General features: G+C 44.4%; 2 protein-coding genes across 2 annotated transcripts in view; both read left to right on the top strand.

Moving 5' to 3' along the window:
- The window catches only part of LOC135208348 (small ribosomal subunit protein mS27-like), a 33,906-nt gene extending 27,281 nt beyond the window's left edge, over positions 1-6,625 (top strand). Inside the window, exons 3-5 of the mRNA XM_064240451.1 lie at positions 5,027-5,288; positions 5,881-6,038; positions 6,344-6,625. Coding sequence (XP_064096521.1) covers positions 5,027-5,288; positions 5,881-6,038; positions 6,344-6,610 — 687 coding nt within the window. The 3' untranslated portion in view covers positions 6,611-6,625. The remainder of the gene's footprint in view (positions 1-5,026; positions 5,289-5,880; positions 6,039-6,343) is intronic.
- A 4,885-nt stretch (positions 6,626-11,510) lies between these two features.
- The window catches only part of LOC135208347 (uncharacterized), a 23,180-nt gene continuing 20,622 nt past the window's right edge, over positions 11,511-14,068 (top strand). The window contains exon 1 of the mRNA XM_064240450.1: positions 11,511-13,391. Within this exon, the coding sequence (XP_064096520.1) occupies positions 11,511-13,391 (1,881 nt within the window). The remainder of the gene's footprint in view (positions 13,392-14,068) is intronic.

Below are 14,068 nucleotides of genomic sequence, written 5' to 3'. Positions count from 1 at the left end.
AGAATCCGTCCCCACAGCTGGTAAGAAACCAAAGAAGGCTGTAAGAGGTTCCAGCCGTATCAGAAACACCACCAGCAACAGCAGCAATTTGTGCAGGCGTCCCGTTACCCAACAGGGACAACCTGCTACTTCGAAACAGAACCAGCCCATCCTCCTGTTGTCTCCTCAATCACAGCCGTCGCCTCCTACGCAATCTCGCCGGCCTTCAACCCTACATTTGAGGCTCAAGGCTACAAACAACCGAGAGGTAGGTGGGCGAGAGGTTACTTTCGCCAGCGTGGCGCAGGAAGGGCGACAAGGAGTAGGCAGTTCAGAGGAGGGCGTGGTGGTCAAACCTGCCCATCAACAATGAGGCTCCCCAGGTAGGAGGGAGGCTGTTCCTCTTCCGCCACAGGTGGGGGTTCAGCAATTGGGCACAGAGCATAGTGTCCAAAGGATTGGGTTGGAGTTGGATCAAAGATCCTCCTCCAATCAAATCATTCCACCAAATACCATCAGAGGAATTGACAGATTACGCGGAGGAACTCCTTCAGAAAGGAGCTATGCGAGAGTCAAGCATCTAAAATTTCAAGGTCGCTTATTCAGCGTGCCAAAGAAAGGCTCATCAAAAAAAGAAGGGTAATCTTAGACTTGTCCAAAGCTAAACTCTTTCATTCGTTGCGACAAGTTCAAGATGCTTACCCTCTCGCAAGTAAGGACCTACTTTCCGCGTGGAGCCGTCACATGCTCCATCGATCTTACAGACGCATACTATCATATCCCTATAGCCAGGCACTTCCGCCCATTCCTAGGATTCAGACTAGGAAATCAGACATTCTCATTCAAAGTGATGCCCTTCGGTCTGAATGTAGCCCCCAGGGTATTCACGAAAATAGCAGAAGTGGTGTACAGCAATTGAGAACTCAGGGAATCATGGTAGCAGCATACCTCGACGATTGGTTGATCTGGGCACCAACCGTCGAGGAATGTCTCGAAGCCACCAAAAAAGGTAGTTCACTTTCTGGAACATTCTGGGGTTCCAGATAAACAAAACGAAATCCAGACTTAACCCCGGAGTCTCGTTGTTTTCAGTGGCTGGGAATCCAATGGATTTGTCTTCCCACAATCTGTCAATTCCCAGTGGCAAACGGAAGGAAATAGCAAAATCTGTCAGGCAATTTCTCAAATGCAAGCAAACATCAAGGAGAAACCAGGAAGAGAATCCTAGGGTCCCTTCAGTTTGCTTCGGTAACAGATATCCTCCTGAAAGCAAGGCTAAAAGATTTAAATCAAATTTGGCGATCGAGAGCAAACACCAAATCTCGAGACAAGTTTGTCAAGTAATCCCACAGATCCTCCGCAATCAACTCCGTCCATGGTCAAAAGTAAAGAACTTAGCCAGAAGGTACCCCTTCAATATCCCCTTCCAGTGTTAACCATTCACACGGATGCCTCCCTGTCCGGGTGGGGGGGATACTCTCAGTTCAAACAGGTTCAGGGGACTTGGTCAGTTCAATTTCGCCAGCTTCACATAAACGTTTCTGGAAGCAATGGCAGTATTTCTTACCTTGAAGAGACTGCTTCCCCCGAAGAAGTCTCATCTAAGGCTAGTTTTGGACAGTGCAGTGGTAGTTCATTGCATCAACAGGGAGAGGGTCCAAATCCAAGCATGTGAATCATGTCATGATAGCCATCTTTGCCCTAGCAAACAAACACAAATGGCATCTGTCTGCCACTCACCTGGCAGGGGTAAGAAAGAAATGTGATAGCAGACGCTCTGTCCCGGTCCAGTTCCTCTGGAATCAGAATGGTCTCTAGACGACGGGTCAATTCCAGTGGATAAGCCTGAGAGTCCCAGGTCCCAAGTGGATCTCTTCGCCTCACAAGCGAACCACAAGCTCCCTGCTATGTGGCCCCCAACCTGGACCCTCTGGCTTATGCCACGGACGCCCTGTCGCTGGATTGGAATCAGTGGAGGAAGATTTATGTTTTTCCTCCAGTGAATCTTCTCTTGAAAGTCCTAAGCAAACTAAGGTCTTTTCAAAGGGATAGTAGCTCTGATTGCACCGGACTGGCCCAAGAGCAACTGGTATCCTCTTCTTCTGGAATTGGGCCTCCGACCTCAACGGATCCCCAATCCCAAGCTATCACAATCAGTACAAAAATGAGGACTGTGTTCGCTTCCTCATCTCGAATTCTCCAGAACCTAACTTTATGGACTTCATGAAGTTTTGCGGCTAATAAAGATGCTAATATTGATCCACAGAATATTCTCTTCCTAGAAATCAGATAAGAGAGAGTCAACCATTAGACAATATGACTCGGCTGTTAAAAAATTAGCATCTTTCCTGAAAGAATCGAACACTACAACCATGACAGTTAATCTAGCTATATCCTTTTTTCAGATCCTTGTTTGAAAAAGTTTAGACAGCTAGCACTATTACCACTCATAAATCTGCTTTGAAGAAGATCTTCCAATTAGGGTTTTCAGATAGATCTGACTGAATCTTATTTCACGTCTATCCCTAAAGCCTGTGCTAGACTTAGACCTTCTCAAAGGCCGCTACTGCAGTCTCATGGTTCTAAATGATGTCCTCAAACTAGCTTCAGATACTGACAACTCGTCTTGTACATTCATAATGCTCCTGAGAAAGACATTATTCTTATTAAGCCTAGCTTCAGGAGCTAGAATTTCAGAAACTGTCGGCTCTATCCAGGGATGTCGGGTCATGTGGAATTCCTCCCATCAGGAGACGTTCTACTTGCTCCGGATCGTAGCCTTTTTAGCCAAAAATGAGGATCCTCTTGCAAGGTGGGCCCTTGAAAGTTATCCCACTTCCCCAGGATCTTCTCTCTGCCCAGTATCAAACTCTTAGAGCCTTTCTATCTCGTACTTCATCAAGATCCTCAGGTGCTCTCTTCATGAGAGAAAAAGGTGGTACTTTGTCAGTAAAAGGTATTAGGCAACAAATCCTTTACTTCATTAAACAAGCAAATCCTGATTCATTCCCAAAAGCACATGATATCAGGGGAGTAGCTACCTCAAATTAATTACTTTCAGCATATGAACTTTGAGGATCTTAAAAAGTATACTGGATGGAAATCCCCGACAGTCTTTAAACGTCATTATCTTAAGTCCTTGGATCTTTAAAATTTCAGCAGTAGCAGCGGGAAACATTGTTTCCCCTGATACTGTATAGTAGTCGTAGTATAGATCCAGGTCTCCTTCTACCTACATCATCCAACATGCCTCACCCTATCGCCATGCTACTTGGATATCCTAGCCTTAGCCGCTGAATCATATAGTGGATTGTCCCTTATTTTTTTGCTAGGGACATCCACACTTGTACTGATGGTGTACTTCAGTGTACCTACCCTTATTTTTATGCTAGGGTAGGACACAATGTGTTTGTATATTTTGTAAATATTTTCAAGTAAATTCCCTTTTTGTTTGATATTACACTACATCATTGTAATTTACTGTGATTACTGTTTTTTAAGTACTTTAATTACTAACGTTCTGTTAATTTACTTTTTAGTATAAGTTAGTTTAAGTACTTAGTTGTATGCTGTAATTGATTTACTTATATTATATCCATCATTTTACAACTGCCTTTCATTTGTTCCTTTTTTCCCATTTTGTCTGTTTCTCTGGTACTCTTTCATAGGCCGACACGAGCTGAGCCCAGAAAAGGGATTTTGACGAAGGAAAAATCTATTTCTGGGTGATTGGCTCGTGTCGCCCTATGAAACCCACCCTATATTGTTTTCCCCCCCATGCAGGACAAGATGTTTTTAGATTAAGGATGTCCGCTAGGGGCGCTGCTGTCCGTGGCGTCCTCTAGTAGTAGTAGTAGCGCTCATCGCCCGTTGGTATCAGCTCTCTCTTAAGGGGATTCTGATTGGAAGTTCTAATTGGTGAATGTCTCGTGGTAGTGATTCCCACTCGCCCCTATTACCATACCGACACTTCTTTTTAGAGTGAGCGAGTCAGTTTTACTGACATTTTCTTAATTTGTTTTTCTCTGGTAATTTTAGATTATTTTACCTAGAAAGAATGATATTAAGGATCCTTTCATAGGGCGACACGAGCCAATCACCCAGAAATAGATTTTTCCTTCGTCAAAATCCCTTTTCTGTGCACATTTACATTACCAAGAATCTGGTATTTCCAGGGCATTGAAGAACAGTATCAGTTGTATTCTACAGACATTCCTCCAATCTTCACTGTGACAAACTCCTCTCAATGACAGCATAGAAGGCTGTTGCTTAGCCTTAAGTCAGATTTTCTGGTTGGAGGGCATGGACCTGACATCCTCATTTGTGGCGTCTGTGCACTCATGAGGAGATAATACACATGACAAACCTCCCATGCAAGGAGTTTAGTCTCATAAAAATGAGGAAGGTAATTTGCACTTTTCTTAGATATGCAGTCAAGAAGTTTTTTTTCTTTCTTCCATAATCCTACCTCAACCAGTACACTCCAGTCACATAGCTGCAACCATTTGACTACCTTTTCAACAAGCTTCACCAACAGATTCTAATTAGTTTTGTAAATACTGTATAAAAGGTTTTGGGTTCCTATATCTAGGAAAGTGCAATTTGCTTGAAAAATTTGCTCTTCATTAGTTTCATGGTAAAAGCTTAAAATAGTTATTTTGTGTTCAATAATAATACTTTTTCATGTTTTTTGGATGTAGTAGGTACATGTTCTTAGTTGAGGATTGCAACTTCATGTTCGTCTCTAAAGTTAAACACAGAATTTTTTAGTATTGTTATTCGGGGCTCCCTGTGGTTAATGAAGATTAAAAGCACTGAAAATGGTATGATTTATTTCTTGGTGCGTGTTGTGTATTTCTTGTGTGACACTGTATTTTATTCCATTGTCTTTTTTGGCGGTTGCAAATGCACACGTAGCTAATAATCATCAAGAATTTTGTAATGGATTCATTAATAATTTGTATGCTTTCCATGTTTTAGCTTTGAACAGGCTTGAATGAACTTTTGTTGAAGAGTGTATTAAAAAAGTTTTTATTTTACTTTATAGTTAGTAAACAAACTGGAGCCAACTGAAGTGAAAAATATTAACCAAGACTTAGAAGAGGTTGTGCAACGACTCCGGCGTTCACCAGAAACCATACACACACTACCTTCTACGTCCCATGCTGTGTTGAGACTGTTGCTAGACAGTAGGAGGACCAAGTTGATGTTAAAGTTATTGAGTAACCCTCTGGAATTTGGCATATTCCCAGACCATTTCATGTCTAATTTACTAATGGATACATTTATAGAAGAGAAAAATTATACAGGTAGGCTTTTCTTGGTTTTTATTACTTTTGGTATTGAAGTGAATTGCATGGTATTCAATTTGTTTTTTTTTAACGTGTATGTAAATCTTCATTCATTTTATTTTGGGTTTAGCTGATACTACTGGTGAAGTAAACAATTAAGTACCCATTATTCAAGTCTTCCTTTTGCAGTACAGATGTCAGTATTACTTGTACTGGTGTACCATAGGATAGTCTATGAAAATATACATTGATGATCATATTTAATAGAATCCAAAGAAATAGGAATTGTTCATGTTGTTTTTTTTTAGTGTGTATTAAACACAAAAAAGCAAAATATATACGTATGACATTTCAGCAAGCAAAATGTGTCATTCAAGATTTTTGTCACAGTAACTAGCCTTTTTCAACTACATATTCATGATCAGGTCACACTCTTTAAAAGAGAATGTTTTCCTGAATGATTAAAAGGATAAAAAATGTTATTGTAATGCCTTTAATTTCTCAAGTTTGTAGAATCATTAGTATAATTAGAGAAACTATGCTAATGATAAACTACTCTTCTTACAAATCATATTATTTTAGGTACGCTTATTTTCTGGTTCTTTTCAAGCTGCCGCACGTGTCGCATCAGTATTGATGTTGCAAGAAGACTTTGGACCACCCCTGACCCAGGCTTTGGCTATGGCCTCTTGTTACCTATATGCTACATCCACAGAAAATTTGCCTTGGGAAGATTACACTGTGAAGATAGCGGAACCTGAAGAAGAGGTACTGGTAATTTAATTTTAATTACAAAAGTGTCCTGTGTAGAGGTTGACGCCTGAAGCAAGGTTAGGGTAGTAAATCTTAAGTTATATTGTTAGTAATCTGTCTCATATTTTTTAAGTTTATTTGTTTTTGTATTTCACTTTGTCTTTATATGTGCTGTGATCTTGATAATTTGTAAAACATTGGTGTCAAATTAGATTGCTGACTATCCTAAGGGATTTTATTCCATATTTCTGAATTATAACCAAGGCAAAATAAGCATTGTTCATGTTTAATAATTTCATAGGGATACTGATTTTTTTCAGCTGAAGATAAGGATCCCATATCTTCGTAATCCTTACTTTGATGATCACTTTGATCTGAAAGAACCTAATCATATTGTTGGGAAAACATTAGCATGGGGAGCACCACTAATAGGGGGAGTGATTGGAACAAACTGTGAAATACTAGGATGGGCCCTATATAACAAGTGGAGTGATCTTGAAGTCACTCTTCAAAGATGTGCAGCAAACAGCACTCCTGTAGCAGAAAGTGTGGTAGGTATTCTTTGTAATTTTAGCATTACTTGTTAAATAGTTTAAATGGTTAAATAGTATGTTTTAAGATTTTAGTCCTTCAAGTAACTATTTCTCTGATATTGAGGGATGGGAGAATGCACTCTTCACTAGATTTTGATGAAGAGGTTAGATTTTGAACAAAGTACAGTGACATTGAGTGGGTTGTTCTTCAGTTTTCTTATCAAGAGATGTAAAAATGGCATCTTTCCATCATTTTCCTCCTCCATAGTAAATTTGATATTGGTATGTTTGAATTTTAAATAGTTGAAGAATTTTATGATGTCACTTTTTTGTATGAAAACAGCAAAGGTGTCATCGACATACTTTCAATGTAAGACAGGTTTAAAACCCGAAGGACTGTTGTCTCCACTGTACATTTTATTTGCCACTACTATTTCTATAACCTCTTTTGTTGGAATATTTGTATATAGACTTTTAATGTTGAGGCTAAACTGTTGTAATTTTTACTATATGTTTAAAGTTTTTCATAACATCACAAAAGCTGTTGGGAGTATTCTAGGGTGTAGTCATTCTTGGCCCATTCCTCTGTACAAGGGATCATAAATTTTTGCTAGTTGAAAATTGACGTATTGATGACTGGTTTTTAGGGAAAATTTTCCTTGTGGTAAACCATACAGGACACCAGGGTTATAAACATCTTTATACTCTTCTGTTTTAGATAGTTCAATTAACAGTTTATCTTCAATTCTGTTCTTACTTTGCAAAAGACATGGGTTTTATAAGACATTTCATAGGAATTGTAAAATGGGGTTTATTATGAGTTCAACTTGAATTCCATTTTCCCATGTTTTGTGTGGACTTAGTTTACATATATAAATAGCTAAGTATATATCTGCCGGGGAAGTTGCATGTACAAAAATGCAACTTCCCCGGCAGATATATACTTAGCTATAGTCTCCTACGTCCCGACAGAATTCAAAACTCGCAGCACACGCGACAGGTAGGTCAGGTGATCAGCCCTCTTCGGCGGGACTAGGAACCATTCCCGTTTTCTAATCAGATTTTCTCTGTCGCCGGTTCCGACAACATCTGTTGTTGGTTCCTCCTGCTTGTAATTCTACTCGCTTGCTGAGGATCTTTTTTTGATTGACCTTTGGTGACGTTAATTGATCTTTGGATTGGCACACGCTTTTTGTGGACCGTTTTTTTATTTTGCTTAGAATATTCTGTCATTATGTCTGATATTGCTGCACCTGTGTTTAGAGTGCGTATGAAAGAGGAGTGTAAGGTGAGGCTACCGAAAGCTTCGGTAGACCCTCACACTATTTGTGTAAGATGTTGGGGGAATGAATGCTCTTTTAACAATACCTGTGTCGAATGTGAGAGTTTGACTGAGCAAGAATGGAAGAATTTGGCTTCATATATTAGAAAATTGGAGAAGGATAGAGTTAGGAAGGCTTCCAGTAGAAGCTCTAGTAGGTCCTGCTCTTTAGATCAGGAATTAGATCCTAACACTGATGTAGTTTCTCCTGCCTCTAATATAGTTTCAGCCCCTTCCCCCCGCAGCGAACCTTAGGATTTGTCTTCGGAAATGGCTGCTATGAAGGCTTCCATCCGCAACTTGCAGTCGCAGTTGCTTGCAATGGAAAGCAAAGGTAAGGACAGTGATATGTGCAGTGTCCCCAGTGCAGTGGAGGGGGCGTCTGACCGGCTCCGCATTGCCCCTAGGCCTAGACCGCTTCCAAACTCCCAAGACCATGGGAGGAGGAATGTCGACAGCCGCAAGGAGGATGTAGAGTATCCCCAACGGTCAGGTGTCCCTTCGGCAGATCCTGTCGATTTGTCCCAGGCTGCCATGGATAGCTACAGGAAAAGCGTCCTGAGTAAGTGTTTCTCGGACTCTGATTCGTCCTCACCCAGGCGCGGTTGGAGTTCCGCTACGAAGTCGCGCCCCCTGAAGAGAGCCTGGAAGCTGCCGACAGGAGACGCCTTGGACTCCAGCCCAGAACCTTTTCCTGAGTTTTCTCCTTCACAGAAGAAGAGTCCTCTTCGGAAGGAGTGCAGTCTTCTACGAAGAAATTCCTGGTAGGCCTCCAGGAGCAGTTATCAGCTCTTGTAGGCTCTTTTTCCAAGAGCACCTCGCGCAGGAAGGATGTCTCCCTACCAGTTAAGAGCTCTTTTAAGCGTCCTGCTTCTAGCGTACGCTCGGACAGTAGCAGGCGCCCTTCTCCTGGCAGACGCTCCTCTCCAGCGAAGCTCTCTGCTGCCAGTGTCTCCACTCTTCACAGAGGATCTTCTTCTCCTGTCAGGCGCTCTTCATCGAGCAAGCACCTCTCCTCTTCTAAGCGACCTTCCAGGAGTGCATCGCGGGGGCGGAAGCGCCTCTCCTGACAGGCACCAAGAGCCTGAGAGTCTCCCTGATTCGGACGGCATCCGAGTTGGCTAGTAAGCGCTTTACTCCTTCTAGGTGCTCTGTAAAGGACTCTAGCGTCTCTCCTGGCAGGCGCCAGGATCAGGGCAAGATCCAAGGAAGCAGCAGGCGCCGTACTCAGTCCAGGCACTCTCCAATGGACAGAAGCGCCTCTCCTTACAGGCTCCAGAAGCCTGAGAGACTCCTCGATCCTGGGAGGATCCGAGAGAGAAGTAAACGCCTTACTCCTTCGAGGCTCCCTCTAAGGGACTCAAGCGCCTCTCCTGACAGGTGCCAGGATCATGGCAGGCGCCTTACTCCTTCCAGGCGCCCTCTAAGGAACGCAAGCACCTCTCCTGACAGGCGCCGGGATCATGGCAGGCGCTTTTCTCCTTCCAGGCCCCTTACTCCTTCCAGGCACTCTCTAAGGGACGCAAGCGCCTCTCCTGGCAGGTGCCAGGAGCCCAAGAGCCTAGTTAATAGCAGGCGCCTTTCTCCTTCCAGGTGCCCTTTAAGAGTCGCAAGCGCCTCTCCTGACAGGCGCCAGGATCCTGGGAGATTCTAGGATTCTAGCAGGATCCAGGCTAGCAGGAGGCACCTTACTCCTGCCAAGTGCCCTCAAGCGGAAGCAAGCTCCTCTCCAAACAGGATCAAGAAATCTTCTAGGGAGAGAAGCACCTCTCCTGCTAAGAGTTCTTCACCTAGGAAGCCCTCTTCTTCGGCTGCAACGTTGGAGGATGTCTCAGAAGAGGAATCCCCTAAAGATGCTGGGGTGTCTTATTACAAGAGACTTCAGCTTTACTCTTCAGGAATTCGGAGACTCTCTACGTCCAGCGGACCCTCCCTCTCCAGGATCGCTGCTCTCCAGCCGGAAGTTGTCCAAGTCCCCCTCCTTCGTAAGGATGCGCCCTACCCTTTCTATGAAGAAAGCTTTTAAGAGATTAGAGGCGTGGCTTCTTTCTAAGAAGGAAGCAGGGAAGACTGTTTTTTCCTGCCCTCCTTCTAAGCTGGCAGGAAAGCTAGGTATCTGGTATGATACCAAGCAGCCCATGGGATTGGGTCTTCCCTCGTCTGCTGATTCGGATTTCTCATCACTAGTGGACTCTTCTAGAAGGCGCTCTCTACTTTCAGCTAAGGCTTCTTGGGGGATGTGTGAGATGGACCATCTCCTCAAGGGCCTTTTCCGTACTTTGGAAGTTTTCAACTTCATGGACTGGTCCCTGGGAGCTCTGGCCAAGAGGGTTCAGGACCCTGACTTTGTCAGTATGGACGAATTATCCAGCGTCCTCTCCTGTTTGGACAAAGCGGTCATGGATGGTTCTACGGAAATTGCGTCCCTTTTTGGATCAGGCATCCTTAAGAAGAGATCAGTTTACAGCTCCTTCCTGGCTAAGTCTGTATCTCCTCTCCAGAGGTCCTCTCTGCTGTACTCGCCCCTGTCCAGCCACCTTTTCCCTCAAGAGACAGTGAAGGACATCTCTAGGTCCTTGTCGGAGAAGGCAACACAGGATCTTCTGGCCCAATCGGCGAAGAGGTTGAAACCTGTGGTCCCTGTGACCAAGAGGGAGAAGGTGCCTTTCCAGCAGTTTGAGGGAAGACTGCTACTAGAGTCTCTCTCAGGAGGAGAAGGCCCGAGAGGAGAGGAAGATCTTCGAGAAGATCTTTCAGGAAGACCCAATGAAGTGCGAGTCCTCCAGACCAAAGTAGGTGCCAGACTGCTGAGTTTTGCCAAAGTCTGGGCACAGAGAGGGGCGGACGCCTGGTCCCTCTCCATCCTCGAGAGAGGATACTTAATCCCCTTCAGGGAGAAGCCTCCCTTGACGACAACTCCAAGGGAGTTAACGGCAAGATACAAGGATCCTGTATGAAACCAAGCCCTTCTGCAATTAGTGGAACAAATGCTGGACAAGGAGGCCATAGAACAGGTACAAGAGCTCCATTCCCCAGGGTTTTACAATCGGCTGTTTTTGGTGCCAAAAACCTCAGGAGGGTGGAGGCCGGTTTTGGATGTAAGTGCTCTGAACTTCTTCGTAATAAAGTAGTTCTTGATGGAGACAACATCCTCTGTTCTTTCGGCGCTTCGTCCAGGTTACTGGATGGTGTCCCTGGACCTTCAAGATGCGTATTTCCACGTACCAATTCATCCTTCGTCCAGGAAGTACCTCCGATTCATGGTACGAGGGAAAGTGTTCCAGTTTCGGGCTCTATGTTTCGGGCTTTCGACGGCCCCTCAAGTGTTCACGGGCCTAATGAAAAATGTAGCGCATTGGCTACATTTGGAGGGAGTAAGGATCTCCTTGTATCTGGACGACTGGTTGATTCGTGCCCAGTCAAAAGATCGCTGTCTGGAGGACTTGTCACTGACTTTAGAATTGACCCAGTCCTTAGGACTGTTAGTAAACCTTGAGAAGTCCCAGATGATTCCCCAGCAAAGCATTGTCTATCTGGGGATTCTGATGGATTCTCGGGGTTTTCAAGCGTTTCCTTCCCAGGAAAGAAAGATCGCTGCTTACAGAAAGTGGCAGCCTTCCTAGAGAAAGAACAATGTTATGCGAGGGAGTGGATGAGTCTTCTGGGGACCCTTTCCTCGATGGAACAGTTCATTTCTTTAGGAAGGCTGCACCTAAGACCCCTTCAGTTTTACCTGAAGGAAAAATGGGATCAGAAGTCCCAAGACCTGTCGGACTCCTTCCATCTCACAGAAAGGATAAAGGAGGATCTCCGTTGGTGGTTGGACCCACAAAGACTCAACCAAGGCTTGTATCTTCGTGTGCCCAGCCCTCGCCTAGTGTTATTTTCAGATGCCTCGGAGTTGGGTTGGGGAGCAACTCTAGGTGCGAGAGAAGTGTCAGGCACCTGGAGAGGAGAACAGGTGCCCTGGCACATCAACAAAAAGGAGTTGGCAGCAGTTCATCTGGCCCTCCTTCACTTCGAGTCTCAGGTCACAGGATCGGTGTTGCAAGTGAACGCAGACAACACCACAGCCCTAGCTTACATCAGGAAGCAGGGAGGAACACATTCCTTCTCCCTTTACGAGAAAGCAAGGGAGTTGCTTCTATGGACCAAGGAAAGGAACATCACTCTCCTCACCAGGTTCATCCAAGGAGAAAGGAATGTGAGGGCAGATCTTCTCAGCAGAAGAGACCAAGTCCTTCCCACGGAATGGACTCTCCATCCAGAAGTGTTCAACAAACTGTGGAACCTCTGGGGAAGACCAAACCTAGACCTGTTTGCGACCCATTGGAATGCAAGACTGGAGAACTACTGCTCACCAACTTCAGACCCAAGGGCAGTAGCAGTAGACGGTCTTCTTCTGGACTGGTCGGGAATCGACGGGTACGCTTTTCCCCCTTTCAAGATCTTATGAGAAGTAGTGAGGAAGTTTGCCTCAGCGGAAGGAGCAAAACTAACTCTGATCGCCCCTTTCTGGCCAGCTCAAGATTGGTGCACAGAGGTACTGGAATGGATGGTGGATTTTCCGAGGCTTCCACTCAGGAGCGATCTTCTCAAACAGCCCCACTTCGACAGATTTCACAAAAACCTCCCCGCTCTCAGTCTGACTGCCTTCAGACTGTCGAAGGACTCGTCAGAGCAAGGGTTTTTTCACGCAAAGCTGCAAAGGCTATTGCAAGAGCCAGGAGACCCTCTACCTTACGCGTCTACCAGTCGAAGTGGGAGGTGTTTCGAAGATGGAGCAGAGCTCAGATGGTATCCTCTTCCAGTACCTCTGTAACAGACATGGCCGACTTCTTCCTTTACTTCAGGGAGAAGTGCAAGCTTGCTGCCTTCACGATTAAAGGATATAGGAGTATGCTCTCCTCTGTCTTCAGGCATAGAGGCCTGAATATTTCAGAAGACAGAGGCCTCCATGATCTGATTAGGTCTTTTGAAACTGCTAAGACCAAGACTGCTAGACCACCCAGTTGGAACCTGGATGTGGTTCTAAGATTTTTAATGTCGAGCAAGTTCGAGCCTCCGCATACAGCCCCCTTTAGAGACTTAACAAGGAAGTCTTTGTTTCTCTTTGCTCTAGCTTCAGCTAAAAGGATTAGCGAACTACAAGCTTTAGAAGGCAAAGTTGGGTTCAAGAAGGACTCAGCAATTTGTTCCTTCAAACCCCTTTTCCTGGCAAAGAATGAGAACCCTTCTAAACCATGGCCAAGAACTTTCGAAGTTATGGGACTGTCTTCGATTGCAGGAAGAGAATTAGAGAGGACTTTGTGTCCAGTCAGAAGCCTCAAATTCTACCTTGAGAGGAAAAGGCAACTAGGAGGTAATACGAAGAGTCTCTGGTGCTCGGTTAGAGATCCGAAGAGAGCCATTTCTAAGAATGCCCAAGCTTTCTTCATCAAGGACGTAATTAAGGAAGCTCATTTTTCCTGTGATGACGAGCACCTTGAGCTCCTAAGAGTGAAAGCTCATGAGGTGAGAGCCATAGCTACCTCTTTGGCATTTCACAAAAACTTTTTCTCTCCAGACTCTCTTCGAGTCTACCTACTGGAGGTGCAATTCAGTTTTTGCATCTCATTATTTGAGAGACGTACGAGTGACATATGAGAAGTGCTTTTCACTTGGAGCTTACGTATCTGCAGATTCGTTGCTGGGAGAGGGAGCTGAAGCTAATCCTATCTAGTTTAGTTTAAGTTAGGCATTTTTTAACAGTTTGTGATGTGTTTTTATGGTTGTTTGGAAGAGGCTATTGGAAGGGTACCCCTTTCAAATCGTAGCTCTAACAATGTTAGTTTGGTCAGGTGGTCGGGATTGGCTGTTGTGCTCCTTGTTGTATTTTGGTACCTAAAGCTCTGTCAGTAATAAGTTAGGGCTAGTCCCCATTGATATGAATAACAGGTTAAGGTTTTCTGCCATGTAAGTGGGTCAGCCCCCATTGTCACGATCCACTAGAAGGCTCTGTCAAATAAGTGGGCCAGCCCCCATTGACTAGATCCAGAAGGGTTTTCGGTCACAGGTCTCATCCTCGCCGAAGCTCTTGAGGCAAGCAGACTCATAGACAGTATCCATGAAGTCTTCTGCCCATTCAGGTAGGAACCAAGGTTTTTTCTTTATACCTATACAACATATGTTGTTTTCCTGTTTTTTATTAT

Source organism: Macrobrachium nipponense, chromosome 35 (assembly GCF_015104395.2).
Source record: "Macrobrachium nipponense isolate FS-2020 chromosome 35, ASM1510439v2, whole genome shotgun sequence".
Taxonomy (NCBI): Eukaryota; Metazoa; Arthropoda; class Malacostraca; order Decapoda; family Palaemonidae; genus Macrobrachium; species Macrobrachium nipponense.
Note: the sequence above shows the minus strand (reverse complement) of the source record. Positions and strands in the feature narration are given on the sequence as shown.